Genomic DNA, 20,261 nt, shown 5'->3' on the forward strand with positions numbered 1-20,261 from the left:
TGACACAGATTTTAGGAAAGCTGTTCTACAGTACCTCTTAAGAGAAGACCTACAGTCCCAGAATTGCTTGGCAATTAACCAGAATGGAACAGACTTAAAGAAAAGGCAGAAATTTACCTCTGTATAACTCCTTGGTGATATGCATGACAGATGCCTGTTTCAGTCTACCCTCTGACAGTGACCTGCGATGTCAAAGAGAACTTCACCTTATGAAGCAATTTCACTTCCTGTTGCTTTCAAATTTTCAAGTGTTTCCGCATCTAGAGGACAATCACACTGAAGAACTGCTTGCCAGTATTATCACCAGCTAAGAGATTTTTTCTTTCAAAAACTTAAAAAAAAAACTGAAAGCATTGAAGAATTATGAAAATCACATTTTTCTGTGCTGTGTTGTTCTTCCTGGATCTCTTCATTTACTGTAATGCTTATGCACAAAATCCCTTGCCTGACATAGCAGATGCTAAGTTTATTAAGGACTGTGTGACAGCTCACAACAACTTTCGATCCAAAGTGAATCCACCAGCCAGCAATATGCTTCACATGGTAAGGAGGTGTTTGTGATCAGTTTGAAAATTAATATAGATTGTGCTGCTAAACTAATCCATCTTCTTCTCAATTTGCTTTGTACTTTTTTTTTCCCTGTGTCAATGATTTCCTTACTATATATGATAGTTCTTTGAAGGAAATAAAATAGAAAAGGAATTCATTTCCACAACATTGTTCAGTCTTACTAATTTGAAGGGAAATCTTTGTTTAGGGATGGGTTGCTATGCTAACCTTTAGCCAGCCTTGCTGCATTGTAGAAATATATAGATTGTTTGGCTCTCAGTATTTCATTTATCCCTTTTTAAAAATGGTAGTAACCTTTCTTACATTGGTTCATGTTTCATGATACAGGGAGGCTGTTTGGTATTAAAAAGCCCCAGAATAGTCAATCTGCATGACAGGATTCCCCAGTGCTGAAAATCTAGCATCTCCCCTTGTTTCTTCCAGTCCAAAACATGTGCTGTAGAAAGGGTTTGCCAGGGTGTGCGTACAGACATCTGACTTCACTTGATATAACACGGTTTGGAGAATAGGGGTACTAATATTTGGGCTGGAAAACAGAGCTTCCTATAAATATAATGGCTATCGGAACAGGCCATGGATAGATCTCAGCTTATTCAGCAGAATATGTAAGGAAAAGGTAGATCAGATAAGGAGGTAAACCCCTGTCAGTGTATGTCATTACTTTGAGCCCTGCAGCATTGCTGTTTAGCTGAAAAGGAAGTTAAATGCATAACTGCAGGAACAATATGGGTCACCTCTGTGAAAGGAAATTCATAGAAAAGATCTAAAACTCAGATTATATGTGATTTTAATTTCTTGCCATTTTTTAAAAAAACAGTGTTTAATTAAGAATGATAGAGCACAAGAACAAACTTAGCTGGTCAGACCAAAGATCCACCAAGTCCAGAATACAAGCAAGACAAACATACAAGAACCTCTTGAATCAAAGTTGTTGCATTATATTTAAAAGCTTTTGATGAGTTTTTTCCTGTATGATTTTTTTCAGCCTTGAGCTGAAAAATGTAAATTTTTACCATCCCCACATCTTGTAGCAAATATCTGCACAACCTAACCACAAGTTGTGTGAAGTGATATCTCCTTGTGTTTGTTTTGGACCCACTAATTCCTAGCTTCATTTGATACTCTTTGATCTTTGTATTGGAAGAAGCAAGTAATCATTCCCTAGTTACATATTTCAATCCACACAAGACGTCCAGTTGTCTCTGTTCAAAGCTGCAGAGCACTCTTTGTTGCTTTATGAAAGCTGTCCACTAAGATGATCATCCTCATCTATAGTGTTTGTGCCTTTTCCAGTTCTGTGCCCTTTTTAAGATGAGATACTGCACACAGTATTTAGCAGGTATAATGGACTTCCACAGTGGTGTAATTATGTATTTGGGTTTATTCTCCATTCCTCTTCAAGGAATTTTTAACACTTGATTTGCTTTTTAAGCTAGTACTAAACATTGATTTCCAAGTGGTAACAGTCAACTCCAAACTTGTCATTACAAACAAAAAGTCAAGGTTGGTTTTTTTCGCACATCCCTCAATTTACATTTTTCTACACTGAATTTCATCTGCCATTTTATTGCCTGGTCATTCAGTGGCACAAACATTTTCAGCAAGTCCCACAGACCAATTTCTCAAATTATCATTTGTGTCACTCGGGATGTGAATGGTTCTTCCTCATCTCAGTAGAAATGAGTGAGCTTTCATTTGCTTTCAACATGCAGAAGGCCCTTAAGAGTAGCTCTTTCACCTGCTGAGGAAGTAGAAGATCAAAGTGGTAGAAAGGGGTAGGGAAGGGAGCAACTGTGACTGCTCCTTTCCATCCTGGCCAGCAGAACAGGACTCCTATCCAGTCTAGTGATAGCTGCAAAGTGCAAATCTCTGGACAGCCAACAACTCCTAGGCAAAATGTTCCTCAAGCCAATCTACAGCTAGTGGTTTCACCCACTTATTTGCTCTCAGGCCTAGCAGCTTAAACACTGCAATCCAGCTCTAAATATTTAACAAGTCAAATACCACAGGACAGTGGATAGATACTACTGGTCCTGCAATACCTAAGGGAGAAAGAACTTTTTTTTTGCTATGGGTGTAGAAATGACAGGACAGAGAAAGAAACTTCTCACAAGAATGGGAAGCAGAAAGGGAAAAAAAGAATTCTTGAGAGAAAAGTTTCTGCTTAAAGGTGTTTGAATTCAACTAAATCACTGCAGTGCAGGTTATATTATGCTTTCTTCCCATTCCACAGTCCTGGGACCCTGCTTTAGCTAAGACTGCCAAAGCATGGGCAAAGAAGTGCAAGTTTAAGCACAATATCTACCTTAAAAAGCCAGGGAAGGTGCACCCCACCTTTACACCTGTTGGAGAAAACATCTGGACTGGCACAGCCACCATCTTTTCTGTGGATACAGCTCTCAGTGACTGGTTTAACGAAGTCGGAAGCTACAATTTCAATACCAATATCTGTACTGACAAGTGTGGTCACTATACCCAGGTGAGTCTTACTTGTCCAGTGGTTTATAACCTAGCGGTTTCACAGGATCAAAGTATAGGCTTGGAACAGACTGCTTTGGAACAGAAATTATGGCAGGGATTTCTTTTACCCATTTTAGTGCTGGATGAGATTGGAAATAGAATATCTGAGCAGCAGGGCCGTCTGGGCCCAGTTCTCATGATGGAAAGGAATTGTCCCCCTGACAATTTCATAGTGATGTCATCTTTGAACTTTACAATTTAACAAAAATCTTGACACAATTATTAGCACCTTACTCCTTACCACAAGACATATCTGTGCCACCCAGACACCTGAAGAGAGTGGCATTTTCTGGTGTAGCTGTATTTCAGGCCAGTTGCCCTTGACACATATCCCCCAAAGTTCTCATCCCCTGGTGTATAGCACAGAGGAGCCATTAGAAAATGCTACGGCAACCTCTTTGGTATACATGAGCGGCGAAGGAGAGGTACATATCAGGGCCTTGCCCCTGGGTGAAGCTGAGATGTGGCCAAGGGTGCGTGCCAAGCTGGGACATGCTCTTAGGTCCTGCCACATACACAAAAGCTTCTGTGACTCCGTGCTTATATAGGCATCAAGACTAGGTACCTTTCAGAGGAAAAGTGCCTTCTAGAGAAAACAGGAGGCAGACTTGAAGCTCACCACTAGAGACTGTTAACTTATGTTTTCTCTTTTTAATTAAACAGAATGTTTATTTGAAATATTTTTAAACTGTCAAAGAGATCCCCAGGAGACACATGCGTCCTGATGGTATCACCTGCTCAGTGGCATGCAGCACTGCTGGACAGTGCTTACCCTGGAGGCAGGATGCTCATTACCAAGCATGCTCAACATTACATGGTTTTGGCTGTTAAAAAAAAAATATATATATATAGCCAGATATTAAAAGTTGCAAAAGCAAAATAATGCATCTTTTCTTTTAATAAGGCTGTCAAAACAGCATCTATTTTCATGTTTCCAGGGAAAACAGACAGTAAATGCAAAAAAATCAATCAATCAATCATTTGTCTCAGCTTCCCTTCAGGCTGCTGCTGTTTCTCTCTTGGCTGTTTTAAACTCCCACAAGAGCCCTTCACCTCAGTCACTGGTTCCTCCCTTAATCCTGTGAATTCTAGTAGCTTTTTCAGTCTTTCAACAGCCACATAACTTATCTCACTTTGCCTTTCAGGTCGTTTGGGCCACAAGTTACAAAGTTGGCTGTGCAGTTCACTTCTGCAATACAATTGAATATTTTCCAGGACTTTTCAGAGCAGCACATTTTGTTTGTAACTATGGACCAGCGTAAGTCAATTATGACCTTTGGGTTTTTCTATTATTTTTAAAATATCCTCTAACTGATCTGGTATCAGATGTTACCAAGAGTGGGAGCAGTCTTAACAAATTCCAGAAAAAGCAACACCCAGATGTCACTCATTGAGAAAAAGTTCCCCCAGCCATTTAAAACAGAGGCTGCTGCCCATGGCCTGAGCTGCAGAAAATCCCTTTCTGAAAAAAGCAGGTGAGCAGATCCTCACTCAGAGCACTAACCATAAGCAAGAGTGGTGGAATCATATCTGTTTTGACTTCAGCCTCTGCAGGAAAAGAAGGAAAAGTGCAGATTTTCCATTTGACAAATACTCCACCTCGCTACAGCCCCCCCTAGACTTCAAAACAAGGTATTTTAAGTGAAGAAATAAACAAAGACAGTCCTCTAGTTTATCCCATGCCTTGCAATTTCTGGACATACATTTTACAGATTTTTTTTTTTTAATACAGGCGGGTAATGAGGGACTAGAGGAAGATTCCTGTACCCTTATGCAGAATCGTACAGTGTTCCCCATAAAGTCTGATTAATATCAATGGCAAGAGTCACCAGGTAGCTGCTTCCTATGTGAATGAGAGCTTCAGTCTGATCCAAAAGCAATTTCAAACTATTGTAATGATCAGTTTTTGAATAAAGGTATTTTTCCTCCATGATAGCTTCACATGATGAGGTATTCTAACAGCTTGAATAGCATATTTAAATTGCTCTTCAAAAGACTGAGCTAACCAAATATGGTTCTTCTGCTTTTCAGGGGGAATTACCCAACAAAACCTTATAAAGCAGGACAGCCATGCAGTGGATGCAGTAATGACAAGTGTGTAGACAATCTCTGTGGTAAGACTAAAGCAATCAACTAAGAAAATTATATATAAATAAAAGTGCCATAATTATCAATGGAATTACAGTTGTGAGTTAATTTGCACTAAGTACATAGCAGATCTGTAGCCCACCAAAAAAGCAACAGTACCAAACACTGGCAAGAATAGTGTAAGAAAAAGTAATTGGAGTACTTTGTTATTTAAGGCCCTTGGTTATAGAAACTAGAGTTTCCAATGAAGAGATATATCAGTTCAACCACTTTCCACCTCTTTATCTGATCAAAAAGTCAAATCTAAAACATTATCCCCAACAAATATTCCTCTCTGGTTCTCTTCTCCCAGGAGAAACAGTATAATTAACTTTTTTTTTCTACCTTTGTTTAATATGTCCTATCAATTGCATTCCCAGAAAACTATAGAGTTCTGAGAGAGCAATAGACTATACTGAAAAACATGCCTATTTCTAACTTCTGCGATTTTCTGAAATACAGCAATAAGAGCCTGTTCTTGCATGACATTTTGCAGTCATGGACCTTTGTCATTACACCTAGTTCCAAATTAGAGTCAGAAGTAGTGTTTTAAATAAATGGAGATTAAATGACATGCAACAATGTCTTAAATTAAATAGGAATATCACACAGATTTTTAGAGATGGTGCCTACTAGGCATGCTCCAGATAGATTCAGCTGTAGAAACAAGTGAATATTTGGTATTCTTATTTCCTTCTGTGATATCCTGGCTGAATCAGCAGACTGATGCATCATAGGATAACCAGAAACATCTCACACTGTGGAGGAGGAAGAGAACTTTTAAAAGTTACATGCTAGATCCTGAAAGCAGTTCTACCATAAGGTCCCATAGGGCAAGTCAGTAATTCCAGCAGGGTGCACCCAGGAAGTCCTGCAAATGTATCATAGCTCTTAACAAAGGTGTATTTCTGTGATAAATTTTGTACTTAGTGAGATTTGTCTGTCTGTAACTGCTTTATTTAAATTAGTTTTGTGTATCAATCTTCAAAAAATGCTAGGTTTCATTTTTATTTGCTATTCCTTCCTCCTCATGATACAAATTCTTCCTAATGCAGCTGCTTCTTTTCTACTTCTCTTCCAATTCAATAAAATGATATTAGACCCACCTAAGCTAGGAACCTGCTCTTGTTGACCTCCATGTGGGATGTTTTCAACACTGACTGGCATCGAAGGTGCAATCAGCCAAGCAGCAGCAATGGCTAACCTATTTTCATTAATAAGCATTACTGAATGATACTCACAATTACTTTCTTTTCTGATCTCTCAACAGAAAACACAGAACGTGAGAAACTGATAAGTATGTATCAAGTTGTTCGTAATCACCTTCCTATAAGTCCGGGTAGATTTGATGGGTTTTAACAGCTATTTCTTTGCTGTTTTTTAGGCTATACCAACTGGTACCCAGACTGGGATACACAGCCCCAGCCACCGCGGCCACATACCCCCAGGCCTCCTACCCCTCGCCCTCCAGTCCACCCACCCACCATGCCTCCGCGCATCCCACCTGCGGGGCATCCACATCCCTCTTGTGACAACTACTGCCTTAGTGTTTCAATTTTAAGGCCGTTATTTTTGGTACTGAGTGCTGGTGGTGTTCTTCTAGTACAACAGTGGTATCCCCATATGTTTATATATGAGTAATGACCATTTAATATACTGATAGTTATCCTACAGCCATATCACAGTAAGAGAATTACACACATTTAAAAGCCACTCATGGTCATCTCTCTCTGCTATTCTTGTGATGTTTATCCAGCATAGAGAAGGCTGCTTCTCTGTTCAAGGCAAGATTCAAGCAGCTGTACAAGTGGCTAAAGCTAATATAACTTATTAGCATGGCAGTAGCTCTAGCCTGCTTCAATGTCTATAAGAGCCTCTTAGCTCTGGACCAATGCTGGATTCCTAGAGAGACCACATAGACTATATATTACTATATGTACTAACAAGCCTCCTGGAAGCCTGGACGAAACCTGGAAAGCAGACAAAGATATGTCTGCAGTGGCATACTGGATCCAAAAGCAGCAATGACTGGTCTTCATTACCTTCAATTATTCCAGACCTCATTTTTCCCAGATAATGAAGATTTAACTGTATTTACTGCTTTTTAAGTACAGGAAGACTAAAGCTCATCTTCTGCTAAATTTAGCCTTTGTATATCAATCTCCATTAAAGTTACTCTGTTATTGGCAGTCTTATTATTCTGTTCTTCTCCCCTTGGAGTTAAGCTTTGTCTTCCATAGCTAGAAGGATATCAGGGAAAGTTAACAGAGCAAAGATTAAGACAGGGTGTCTATGGGGACAGCTGATTTTTAGGATGCGAGATGGTGACAAACATCTGAAAATGCAGAGCTAAAGAAGAAAAGAAGACAGTCAACCTGAGACTGCAGGCAGAGTGGGAGAAAATGAAGATGACTATGAAGACGAAAGGGGCCCAGGACACCCATTTAGCCCCCATCCACCTATTATCTGTATATAGTTTATAGTTTATTTGTTAATAAAGGTAAACAAACCCATATTTCAAGCTAAGAGATACTGGCTGAAATCAGAAATGCTTAGCTGTGCTATCAATATTTAAAGCTGTTTCTCCTCCTTTATCTTAGTCCTTTATTTTGAGAACACAGTGATTCAAATCCTGAACCTCTCTGCAGCTCAAAATGAACATAGCATCCAACATAATAAATATGAGCCCCAAGTGTTCAGACTCTTGTTATATGCTACAAAATGTCACCATGCAAGAAGATAAATATTTTTACCATTGTCAGTTCTTGTCTGCCGCAATCTTTTATACCTATAGATAAAGATTTAAAGATTTTAGATTTAAAAAATATGCATACGTTTACTAAGGGGCAAGCAGTTTGTTTAAGGAAATAAAGTTCTGAAAAGCATGTATCAAGACCTTAAAAAAATTATTGTGTCAGCATCTAGCATGAAAAATAGCGACTCTAAAATCCACTACTTTGGGGACACTGCAAATGGCGGAATTATCTATCTAAAAAAAGGGTGAAAAAAAGGGATTTAAAGTGACTGATTTACAGAAGCATCCTAGATTGCACTGTGTAGCTTTACTGCCTGATTCAGAGTCCATGTTTATTTTGATTCTACTCTAAAAAGTGATCTCTAGGGGAGTTGTACGGACAGTATTTCTCATCCTCATGATTCCCTCTAAGGGCCTTTTTGCCTGTGACCAGTCTACCTAGGGATACCTGGAGGTGTGTGACCCACAGGAACTACAGTCTTGGTGGAGCTGCTTTTGCAGGTTCACTGTACAACCTGTGACCACCAACCCAAAAGTGGCCTCACCACCTGCCCCAACCTACGTGGAAGTGGTAACCGTGACCAGCATCCAGGTGTTCAAAGGATGCAGATTCCTAAAATGAAGCCTGGAGCAGAGAGAGAGACAACCTCCTTCTCACAGAGATGCCCAGCTCTGGATCACACGAAAGTGCCTGAGTTTCAGCAAGAGGCAGAAGTTAAGGAACTGTGACAAGGAGGATGATGGAGGTGGTGAGTCTGGGCAGGAGGGGCTGGGTACCTGAGACAACGCACATGGGAGGTCAGCTCTCGACTCACAGCTGTGAAGCCCAGTGGGGGAGCTGGGCACCCCAACACCAGGCAGCACCGAGCCTCATGGTGCCCAGCTCTCTTGGGGGTTTGAGTTGGTGGGAATGATTTACAAATTGCTAACGCTTGGGAGGAGAAACTGATACTAACACATAACACAGGGGTGTGATCACAGGAAAAAAATACCGGTAACTGTGGCATATTTGAATCATAGTTCTCAGCCAATCTTCTCCCTCCAATAATGCAACATACAATGAAAATGACTGTTCATACTATGGTAAAATCACAGTTCAGTTAAACAGATTTGTCGCAGCATTTTGGCTCAGAGTAACAGCCTTAACAGTAACATTATTTTCACAAAAAGCAGGAAATCTACCCCAAACTTTATTGCAACCCATAGCGATTGCAATAAGAAAAGAGATATAGGAGCAAAAAAAAAAAGAGAGAGAAAAAAGAAAACCCAGGTGTCAAAGTATAGGAGAGAGGAAGTTTGCCCACCATAAAAAGCTTCCAAAATTAAAAAAAAAAGGAAGAAAAAAAGGGGGGAGAGAAAGCTTCTATAGCTCTGATGTGAACTTGAAGCTTAATTTCCCTATTCTCATAGCAACGCAGCTGAAAAATGACTCATTTCCTGCTACAAATACCATATTCAATTACCATGGCTCAAGATAAAGTCCAGCCCACAAGCCTTTCAAGCAAACGCTGCCTGCAGAGCTAAAAGTACCTTATACAGCTAAACTATTCTGCTTTTAAAGCAGAAGATCAGAGACTGAGAATCATGGCAAGCAGACTTTTTACTCATGTGCTGGCTTTGCTGCATTTCTGTCTTTCTTCTGACTCCTATGAACCACACACGTTGCCTGATATTGGAGATCCACAGTTTATTGATGAATGTGTGAGAACCCATAACAGATTCCGGTCTGGAGTGAATCCACCAGCTAGCAACATGCTTTACATGGTAAGGAGACCTTCACAGCTTACGTGCAAGTGTGTAACATAGTGATGGTGCTTACAAGTCTCAAAAATTATTTTTGTAATCAACTGTAAAAGAAAAAGGGGGGAGTCATAACAGCATTTTTTTTTTTAAGGCAGACAATAAGACTGCAATTATCAGACAGGTTTATACAATCAGGTGCATGTATTGTTTTGCCCTGTTTAATTACCTAATTTCAAACTCAAGATTTCAACCCACAATCTTATGCTGTAGTTTTCTGCTGTGAAAAGCCTCCTCGTTCCAAGCCAGTATAGTTCAGCTGCCCAGGGTGTAATTTATGTGCAGACTGAAGCACAACCTTTCATCCTCGAAGTGGCGAGGGCAGAGAAGACTGCCAAATGCCTTGAAAAGCTTTCCTTTAAGTTTTCTTTGCAAGGCTCTCACGGCCAGGGAGCCAACAGAGAATTATTAACAGCTGCTCCTAAGCGCTGGGTCTGCAGAGGGGGCCAAAAGGAAAGCAGAACAAGTGCAGCAGAAACGAGCACTGAGACCTCAGGTCCCACACCATTTTGCCCTTCTGCTTTCTCACCTCTCACTAGTGTGGTATCTACAGATGCCTTGCAAAAGAAAAAAAAAACAAATCTGTCATGGCTGAAAATATACCTAATCCCCTGAAAGTGGCCACCTCGCACTGAAGACGACCAGCACCACTTTTCTCCTTGCTGTGTGGCTCGCAGCAACCACGGCAGGGAGGAAGCTGTAAATACATAAACAAAGCTGTTACATCTGGGATCAAGCCCATCTTTCATCTGCAAGGAGTTGTTCTGTTCCAGAAGCTTTGGGAGCTCTTGTTTTCTTGCTCTGTTGGGTAATACTTGAGCCATAATATTATTTGATGTTTCTTCTTGGGATCAGCTCCAGCAATCTTTCAGATGGATCACAGCTATTGTCCAAATACTGATCTGCCTTTTTTCATTCCCCTCTCTTAACATCCCACATGGTCACACCAGAAGAGGACATAACCATATCCACAATTAGCGAGACACCAAAGTTCCCAAAAAAGCCCATTTTCTATTTCTGGTGGTCAAACTCTAACAAAGAAGTAGCCATTCAGGAGGGGTAAGTGAGCAAGTAGCAAGCTCAAGTAACACTGACAGGAAAAAATTTAGCTGCTCTTCTACTGCTGCATTTCTAGCTTCATTTGTTTTTTACTTCAGATTTCTTCAACTGGACATTAGGAAGTATATCCAGCGTTGATTCTGAACTTCCAGTGCATATTGTTGCAGGCTCTATGGAGATTATTTTATTGGCCTTACACTAGGAAGATCTTGGTATGCTTTATTAAGAGGGCAGCATTCATCTTTTAAAATTACAGTAATTTTGTGCCTGATTTTTCCTTTTAAAAAGTTAAAGAGCTGAAATCCCTCCCCCAAAAGGGCTTAAAAAAAAGGAAAAGATTATTACAACTAATAAAAGAATTAAAATCATGATAACTTTCATTTTAAACATTGCACAAATCCTAGTCTTAAGTATGAGCTCTCCCAGGAAAAAGTTAATGTGAAGAAAGCAGTACAATGCATGATAAAATCTATTAGGAAAGTAAAAGTATTGGAATTGAAAACAGCATATTTATTAAGTTTTGAATGGCTTTTAGCACTTCAAAAATGAGGAAAACAGGATGATTTCTTTATTCCATAGGGAACTTCATTTTGCTGTAGATAATTGTCTGTCTAGATACCTAAAAATGAAGATTATGAACTCAAGGCATTTCTACCTTTGGAAAAGTACTTTTTTAAAAGAAAATATAAGACAAACTTGTTTAACTGCAAGTAACAACACACAACCGGTGACATTTGTAACACTTTTGTTATAAATTAAGAATGTTGATCTACAAATTTTTTACCTGACCAATGTGACCCCTCTTTCCTGTTCACTATTTCACATTCTCCTAAAGTGTTTTTAGGTCTGTTTCAAAGCTCTTCAAAATCAGCAGAAAGATTCACACCAGTTTCACTAGGGATTCACAACAAGGCTTTCATACTCCTCCTGTTTCTGCATATTCTACTTTGTTGCTGCCTTGCATCACTATTCAGAAGTCAAATGATCAATTTTCCTTCCCTAAATCAGAGAACAGCTCATCCTAGCTGCAGAATCAACATTGAGAAATACATGGTGGAAAAAAAAAGCAATAATTTTTTTCCCAAACAGCTATAATATTTGTACGAAAACCTCCACGTCCTGTGCATTTTTTCCCCCATGCAGTTTAATCCAATCTTTTTGTATAAGTGAAGTTTCATAAACAAATTAGGATTATGAGTACAGTTAAACTAAAGATCAGTCTGAACTATAAATATTGGCACACTGCTCTTTCAGTAAGTGGCTTGTTCAAGCACTCACACAAAAAAGGAAAGTATTTTGAAACTGAATTACAATTAATACTGTTATATCAGCATCATTATTACTATTACAGAATCACAGACTCACAGATTGGTTGAGGTTGGAAGGGACCTCTGGAGATCCTCTAGTCCAACCCCCCTGCTCAGGCAGGTTCACCTAGAGCACGTTTCCCAGGATTGTGTCCAGAAGGTTTCTGAATATCTCCAAGGAAGGAGAGACAACACCTACAGTGCAAACAAAGACATTCCTATAACCCAATTGCTTAAATGACAACTTTCTGTAAGAGTTGAATAGGCAAGTGAATGAGTGATTGCGCAAATATGAATTCAGCTCTAACATTTGGAGTCACAAAACACAAAGATGCAAATCAACAGGTTGAGCTTAAATTGTTTCAAAAATCCCAACATGCTTGTGAACACTCCATTTGACTGACTTACAAATCTCGGTATTCAACAGACCAACCAACCAAGATCACCCACTACCCCAAAAACTCCCTCATGTTTAATGAGCAACTAAACTTAAATCAGGAATGAATCCACAAGACAATTTACCATGCAGTTCTGTAAGTCTCAGCAGAAGTAAAAACAAAGTAAACCTGCAACATGTATGATACTGATACCCAGTTTCATCCAGAAAGTTGCTCTGAATTACTGCCTTGCTAAGATACTTCTGCGATTTTCAGTTGTCTTTATTTTGCAGAGCTGGGATCCAGATTTGGCAAAGACCGCGAAAGCTTGGGCAAAGAAATGCCAATTTAAACATAATATCTACCTCAAAGAGCCAGGGAGAGCTCACCCCAAATTCACTCCCGTTGGAGAAAACCTGTGGACGGTCTCACTTTCAGGTTTTACTGTGAAAGGAGCCATCACTGCTTGGTACGAGGAGGTCAGCGCCTACAGTTACGCCACCAATACCTGTAATGGAGAGTGTCTTCATTACACGCAGGTAGGTATTGCGTTTCACCATCTAAGCCATGAACTGGTGTTGCCAGTCTGCCACAGAAATACTAGATTTTTATTCTAAAATCAGTGAACTGCTTTCCAAGAACTGTAGTTTTGTTTTGTGTCTGTGTGCACAGGATGTTCTTACTTCACCATTTTAGGGATGAAAAGAATCACTGCATTTTGTTAAACATGCCAATTTTATTTTGTTCCCAAGAAGAAAACCCTCTCCTGAAAAGGAGCCCAATACCAACCTTCTCCCTTGTAGAACCAGCATTTCTTGACATTTGCTCAGAAGCAGGACGAGATTAGAAAACAGCAACCAATTGCAGAATCTCTCACTTTGGGGACAGCCCTCAAACAGTCAGATTTAGCCAAATAGCAGCCAAAAAAAACAGTAAGGGCAAAGAGCATGGGCTGTAGCCTGGGGTGGGACAAGGTCCCAGCTCTGTCAGACAGTCCCTGCGCAGCACTACAGGATGCTTGCACTGTGGCAGGACCATGCCATCCGGTACAGAGGCATCCACAGCTCCTATGAGTATCACATATTCATGTTTCCCAACCACTATTCACACTAAGGGCAAAGAAATGGTGGTAAGTGCCACTACCACGCAACCCTGTAATTGCTAACTAAGGACATCAGAAAGCAGGACTGCTCGCAGCAGTACTTCTAGGGATTAGTTTAAATCTGGGGCTCTTAAACATTTTTTGCAGAGATAAAAATATCCATGTAGAACTGTGCCCCATGGGGGTGTCCACACCCCGGTGAGGTGGGGAAATGCCAGCAGGAGCTCAAAGGCGAGTCCATGGCCAGGAGACCAGCTTTGCAATGCTATTCCCTGAAGGACTGAGCACCTTCAGTCACCCAGTAGAGAAACTGTGGGTGGAGAGGTGACCTGAATGGCACATGCAGGGGCTTCCTTGCAGAGGAGATATTTGGAGGTAGGAGTTGCCAGAGGTGACCATGTGTTGCTTTTTGACCTTGCTCGTGAGGACGCAGCAAGACTCAGTGTTGGACCATTGCAGTGAAACACATCTCATCTGGTACTGGCACTGCTGTGCTGCTCCCTGTGGGGTTTGTGAACCAGTAGCAGGGAGGGAAGGAGAGCATGAGATGCCGTCAGCAGCACAGGAGGTGGCTGTGGATACCCAGGAGCTGCGTGCTGCCCCAGCTCTGGGAGCCAGCCCCTTGTGCCTTCCCTTCCCTTGCAGCCACCGGGGGAGAAGGACTGTCCCTCAGCACAGTTGCTGCAATGACCATGACTGAACCCCCAGCTGGAGCACCCCAGCAGGGCGCTGGCTGGGACAGGGAGGTCATGTGATCCTGCTCCCTGTGTTTCCCCTTCGACTTCATTGGGGATGTAGCTGGCCACAGCTGGCATCGGCAGCCCTTTGCTCTGGCACTGCCTTGAAAATGCTCTCCAGGGCCTGATGAGCATGTCCCGCTCACAAAACTTGCACCAAAAGGGTTAAAAATAGAAAACCACAGTTTTCTTCTTTGAGCTGGCAGAGACACATGTGTTTTCCTTCATCTTGTGTGCTGCTGGGACTGCTATGCATCTCTCACGTAACCAGTCATCTCTGCTATTGCACAGAGCCCAGGTCCTGCCAGGCTGAGGTCTCCCCTCTGCCTCTGGTTTATTTTTTTAGGACTGAAGCATTTGGTTGGATTGTAATCTTTGAGCTGGATATAGGATGTTGAGTTGAACTTAATGGCTTATAATATTCTGCCTATTGGCAGAAATTTACATTAGATAAGCTAATGTCCCTGCCTCTAAATTGTGTTAGTCCTGTCCCGTGATGATAAAAGGCAGGAGTGCAGCCAGGACACTTTCCTTGTCATTACTTCTCCTGAAGCATCAGTGTCTTTGGGCAATTTGCCTACACAGCCCTATTGGATTTAGTGTAGGGGGCAATCAACCCTTGCAGGAGCTGTAAGGGATCAGGTAGCCTTTTCTGCACATATTTGGTCTATTAACACCCACTTGTCCAGCCAGGGAAGACAGAAGGCTGGTGGGTTACCATAAACAAACTTAACCTTCTCCTTTGCAAGAAAGAAAAACCACCTGTTACAGTCAGTTCTTCTTTCTGAGTCATTTTAACAGATAACTAGTCAATCAGGCAAAACAATTAGGCATTTTTCAGATCAAAATAGGATTTAGATATCCATCACTACTGCTTTCCACTGTAAAGCATTTCCAGGGAGCACTCCTCAGTCAGTTTGCTAATGAGACGGAGAAGGGTACGACTTCCTCTGTACTGCTCGGATGATAAAACAAGGATTTTGTCACTGGTGTACATGCCTGTCTTTTCAGATTGTTTGGGCTACCAGTTACAAAGTTGGCTGTGCTGTTCACTTTTGTCCAAGAGTGACGGACTTCTCTGGAACTAACGCGGCACATTTTATTTGCAACTATGGACCAGCGTAAGTTTTTTCATTACAAACATTTTACAGGGTTTGTGTCTGGCCGCTTCCATCCCACAACTTGCAACCTTACGTCATCAGTCCATCTCGCTAATATTCATGTGTTTTGTGGCAGCAAATGGTTTCCAAAACAGAGAAAGATGTACACCTCTGTCCACCCAGCTTTTTTTGGCTTAATGAGGACTATAAATCATAGCCAAAAACCAGTGGCACTGGCAGAAAGGGTAAAATACAAGATGCTGAAATTAACATACTAAAGCAATCATTTGAAAACTAATTTATTGCTCCCAAATGCCAAGAGGGCTCCAGATGGTTGCCAAGATGCAGGCCCAAAGTCTGCAAATATTTACACATTTGCCTCATAATTAAGTCCGTGGCCCAATGATTTGGATAAATATTGAAACAGCAGTGTGCAGTGCTTGAACCCACAGTCTTAGCTTTAGTATGAGAATTTGGACTCATGAGGCTAGGGCTCCTCAGGGCAAAAGTTTATCCAGAGATCCTTCTGAAAGGGCAAAGATGCAGTGCCACTTGTTATTACATTAAATATGCATCATCGGTAGAACATTTGCTGAATCTAGGATGGATTTTTTTAACCTTCTTCAGCTAATTAATGCCACTGTATTCTAAACATAAGTTTAAAAACTTTATGTACATAGTGTTGGGTCAAGTCCATGCCAACTCATGAACTTGAGGAAGTTTGCCATTGCTATTGCCCGTTCTTTTTCCTTGAAGAACTGAATGTCCACAACAAGATACCTTGAAATGGCACAGGTGTTGCTGTGCCAAAACATAAAAACACTCCCCCCAAAGCCCCACACCCAGACTGGGTAAGGGGAAAAACAGACAGCCAGTTCTCACTTTGACATTTAGTTTCAGAAGGTCAGTCTTGAAGGTTAGTCAAACTCAGGAATAGCTTTAGGCAGCTAAATCCTATTTAGACACCCAATTCCTTTTAATGTTACCAGTAACTTGACTGCTGACTATGTCGGTTCCCTAGCTAAAAGCCACTGGTTGCCTATGTTGTCCTCTCCCTCCCCTTCCTGGTACTTGCTGTGCAGCCCCTGAACGTTGGACAGTGTGGGAACGCCTGGACCGAGGCTCCCCCAGTGCTGCCAGGAGGTGCTGCCAGGCCCTCGAGTCACACACCCGGCTCTCCGAAAGACAAGCAGCTTGTCAGGAGGTGAGGGACAGGGCCGCGTCCGATGCCCTGGTCCCTCAAAGGTGATATCCATAGGGTGCAGATGATTGACACCGTGCTGGATTTGTTTCCATGCAGTGGCACGGATCGGCAGGGAAGTGGAGGAGCACCCTTGCCCACCACAGCGGGCAGTAGAGTAGACAGGGTGCTCCTTGGGGATGGCGAGAGCTCTGCCATTAGAGAGGGCTTTAAAGCTGGGTCTCTCACTGCTTGGTAGAGTACTCTGTGAACAGACTATTGCTTACTAAAAATTGGGGTAATGTCACATCCTGCTTGTTTTTAAGACGCACGGGGTTTTCACTGTATTGTGCAGATCCTGTTCTGGATACCAAGTGCCAAGGAGGCTCTGAAATACCTACCAAACCTCAGTTCCCACTATATTAAGGCAGGATAATTTCTAGATCCTGCTCAGCCCTGCTCAGTCAGAGATAGCTCTGCCTGGGTATTCACTAACTCTACGGATCAAACAGGGAGAAACCTGTGAGTTTGGGCATCTCCAGAGCTCTGCAGGAGCCGAGTGGGGATTTTCAGGGTTGCAGTTAATGGCTTTGGCACCTATATCTTTGCCAAGGATTGTTTTGGGTGCAACTTAAATTCTTTACTTATCTCATCCTTAACTACATTCAACTCTGCCAAGGGCCAAAGCAAGATGCACGCACTATTTCAATTCCTAAGGTGAATATACTCCACAGGATTTACTTCAGCTTAGACCAAACAGTAATAATGCAATGAAATCCTGGTCTTGTCGAATGTAATGAGGTTTTACCACGATGTTTACCAGAGCCAGGACTCTATGCACATAAAATCCACGTCAGCGTGTTTACGGGCAGTCAGAGCTGCACTGTAAATCTTGCTTTGGCCATGCTCCAAGCAAAGCAGAAGCACTGAGTTGCAGCTGGTGCGGTATTGCACACGAGCTGCTAATACCAAACTCCTTCAGAGGAGTTCAGCTCAAGGCCAGCACTGCACTGACCACGTCGAGCACGCCAATGTGCGCCCCAGGAGCTGAGAGCACGGGCAGAGCTGGCTGCTGCCTGATCCCCCACTGCTACACACCACCCCACTGGCCGAGGAAGATGAGAAACAAGAGAGGAAGCAAAGGAGAGAAATGCACTACTCTTAAAATATTTACCAATGGGTAGATGAAATCACTACCTATCTGAGAGATTCTCTAGCACCAGGGATTCTCCTTTGTTTCAAGGCTCAAATACATATACATACACAGTAACAGCATCTGCTTTTGCTTCCATAGCTAGAGCCAGCTTCAAGAGTCCATAGTCTCTGCACACTGGAAATTTTACAGCTCTAGAACTATTTTAGTTCCTGAGTTTGAAATAACACTGTGTCCATGTTCCTAAACAAGAGGCTGCTCAAGTTAAAAACAAATTAGCAGTAGATATTAACATTCTTCTCACAAGGGCAGTTTCAGAAGCATGTTACTTTCCTTTTCAGTGGGAATTACCCAGGGCACCCATACGAGATGGGAGCAGCATGCAGCAAGTGCAAGGGAGAGCAGTGTGCAGACAACCTGTGTAGTAAGTACAAGACAACCAACCTTCCTCCATAGAGAATTCCTCCACGTAGAAAAGCAAAGACCACAAAAAACATACTGGCAGGAGACAGAACTCAGCAGTCTCCAGTTCATGAAAGATGCAGTCAAAAGTCAAGTGAGCTGTGATGCTTAAAGAGGAGGGAGGAAGGCTGAAAGAGCCTGCTTTCTACCCCAAGGGGTGATGGGATGGGGTCTGTTCTGGGTGCTGCTGGGCACAGTCTGGGACATATCGTGGCTAGAGTTTAAGATGTTGTTGCCCTCATTTGTTCCCCCTGCCAGAAGTCCTGAACTACAAGGAAAGAGTCAGGCTAACCTGCATACACACACCCATGTGACAAGCCTTCAAGGGGACACAGGTGGTCAGCCAACCCCCTCAGCCCCCTCTACACATCTGTACTCAGCTTTCCAACAGCACGCCAGGGCCAGGAGGGCCAGCTGCCTTTCACTAATTACGCAAAAACAATATCACAGCAGTCAACCCTGGGTGAACTAATGGAGAGGGAACATGGTATTAAAACACCAGCATCGCAAACAAGAGTGGCACTTATTCCTTGTTTCATGGGCTTGATTAATGTCAGCTACAAACTGAAAATCTTTAACTGAAGGAGTTTGGTAAAAACAGTAATATTGAGACATGCACTTGGAGGAGTGGGCTCTTTCTACACCAGCTACTAGCAGGGGGGAGAAGCCGGCAAGGTATGAACCAGCTCTCCTCAGCGTGTGTTGCTGTAAGGCTCTCCTGAAGCCAACAGGTCTTCATTTCTCCCAGGAAAGAAACATAGCTCCCATATAAAGTTTCCCAGCCCATTGCAAGGCTCACAGTATTCTCTTTTGTTTAGACTCAAATTATTGCTAATGTGTCAGTCTGCTCATGATCATTTCTTTTCTGTCTCCAGAAAATGCAGAGCGTGACAAAGTCATTAGTAAGTATCACCGATATTACTACTTTAGTTTCTTGCCCTTGATGCAGATATACTTGAAAACAAGTAATTTGTTTTGTTTATAGGTGATTCCAGATGGTATCCAGACTGGGACAGACCTGCATGTGATGAGTACTGTATCACCGTTATTGTTTTAAGGCTGTTAGTACTTACACTGGCAATTCCAGCCACCTGGATCTTCCAGAAATACTGGTCTGTAGCACCTGCCAGCGAATAACACACACAGAAGATTGCAAGAGCAGTTAGATCAATTCATCCCTATCCTATGCATAAGTTACTGGCAGTGGAAAGATCTGTAGAGACATTGATTGCATCCACAGATGATGTAGAAATACAAAGATATCACCTTCATTTCCAGCAGCAGCTAGGAAAGCTGGTAGCAGCTTTCTCATTGTTCAGAACCAATCATCGGTTTTAAATCACCCACTTATTTTTCTGAAGTGGAGCAGTCTGAGAAGGGGATTCAGTGGTAACGAAGCATGCTGCAGAGGCCGTGCACTGAGCCATGGACAGTTGCCCACAACACTAAGACCAGCTGCAAGCTGACTGCAGCCCAGGAGCCTGTTCCTCGCCCCGGCCAAGGCCCAGGGCTGCACACACAGCTCTCCCCTTCTGGCAACAGTAAATCCTACGATGCTCTTCCAGCAAGCTGCAGCAGTGGTAGCATGGTGTTGAATAGCTGACAATTTTATCTAACATTTATCAAACCGTTTTTGGACCCCTGTGAGCTTTTGCATCTGCATCCTGCAGCAGGCAGTACGTTTCCCAGTCTCGCTGTGCACTGAGCTTGCTGGCACTTCTCTGTTTCTGCTTTTAGACATTCACTTCGTCTATGCCAGGAAGCAGAGCTTCACCTGCGTTTACGTGTGGTTATGTACAACCTCAGTCTTTCACCTCTCTCTCTTTTTTTTTTTTTTTTTTAAAACACAGGGATTTTGACTGCTGTTTTGAAAAATAAACCATTGTTTCCTCTTTCCCCTGCATGGCAACTCTGTATTTGCAACCTTAACTTGGTTCACAAGAAGTCCACATTCAACTCCAGCCTGCTCAGTGGTGAGAAATGTGGTGCTGGTAAAGATGGTAAACATCCCC

At 42.1% G+C, this 20,261-nt stretch overlaps 2 protein-coding genes across 2 annotated transcripts; both read left to right on the plus strand.

The window, feature by feature from the left end:
• The first annotated feature begins 271 nt into the window (after positions 1 to 271).
• LOC112970181 (glioma pathogenesis-related protein 1-like) lies at positions 272 to 8,078 on the plus strand. Its single transcript, XM_026074274.1, has 6 exons — positions 272 to 543; positions 2,804 to 3,049; positions 4,236 to 4,348; positions 5,122 to 5,204; positions 6,488 to 6,514; positions 6,602 to 8,078. The coding sequence occupies exons 1-6, from the start codon at positions 364 to 366 to the stop codon at positions 6,856 to 6,858; spliced, it is 906 nt and encodes a 301-aa protein (XP_025930059.1). The 5' UTR covers positions 272 to 363; the 3' UTR covers positions 6,859 to 8,078.
• Positions 8,079 to 9,472: 1,394 nt separating this feature from the next.
• On the plus strand, positions 9,473 to 20,090 carry LOC112970185 (glioma pathogenesis-related protein 1-like). Its single transcript, XM_026074285.1, has 6 exons — positions 9,473 to 9,736; positions 12,809 to 13,054; positions 15,366 to 15,475; positions 18,129 to 18,211; positions 19,125 to 19,151; positions 19,235 to 20,090. The coding sequence occupies exons 1-6, from the start codon at positions 9,557 to 9,559 to the stop codon at positions 19,384 to 19,386; spliced, it is 798 nt and encodes a 265-aa protein (XP_025930070.1). The 5' UTR covers positions 9,473 to 9,556; the 3' UTR covers positions 19,387 to 20,090.
• Positions 20,091 to 20,261: the final 171 nt, after the last annotated feature.

Source organism: Apteryx rowi, unplaced genomic scaffold (assembly GCF_003343035.1).
Source record: "Apteryx rowi isolate R43461 unplaced genomic scaffold, aptRow1 scaffold_385, whole genome shotgun sequence".
NCBI classification, from domain to species: Eukaryota; Metazoa; Chordata; class Aves; order Apterygiformes; family Apterygidae; genus Apteryx; species Apteryx rowi.

Excerpts from the sequence above, each read along its gene's own strand:
- LOC112970181 (XM_026074274.1), top strand. The coding sequence starts at position 364 with ATGAAAATCACATTTTTCTGTGCTGTGTTGTTCTTCCTGGATCTCTTC. Across the intron at positions 3,050-4,235 it reads AGTGTGGTCACTATACCCAG|GTCGTTTGGGCCACAAGTTA; the intron begins GTGAGTCTTACT and ends TTTGCCTTTCAG. Across the intron at positions 6,515-6,601 it reads AGAACGTGAGAAACTGATAA|GCTATACCAACTGGTACCCA; the intron begins GTATGTATCAAG and ends GCTGTTTTTTAG.
- LOC112970185 (XM_026074285.1), top strand. The coding sequence starts at position 9,557 with ATGGCAAGCAGACTTTTTACTCATGTGCTGGCTTTGCTGCATTTCTGT. Across the intron at positions 9,737-12,808 it reads CTAGCAACATGCTTTACATG|AGCTGGGATCCAGATTTGGC; the intron begins GTAAGGAGACCT and ends TTTATTTTGCAG. Across the intron at positions 18,212-19,124 it reads GTGTGCAGACAACCTGTGTA|AAAATGCAGAGCGTGACAAA; the intron begins GTAAGTACAAGA and ends TTCTGTCTCCAG.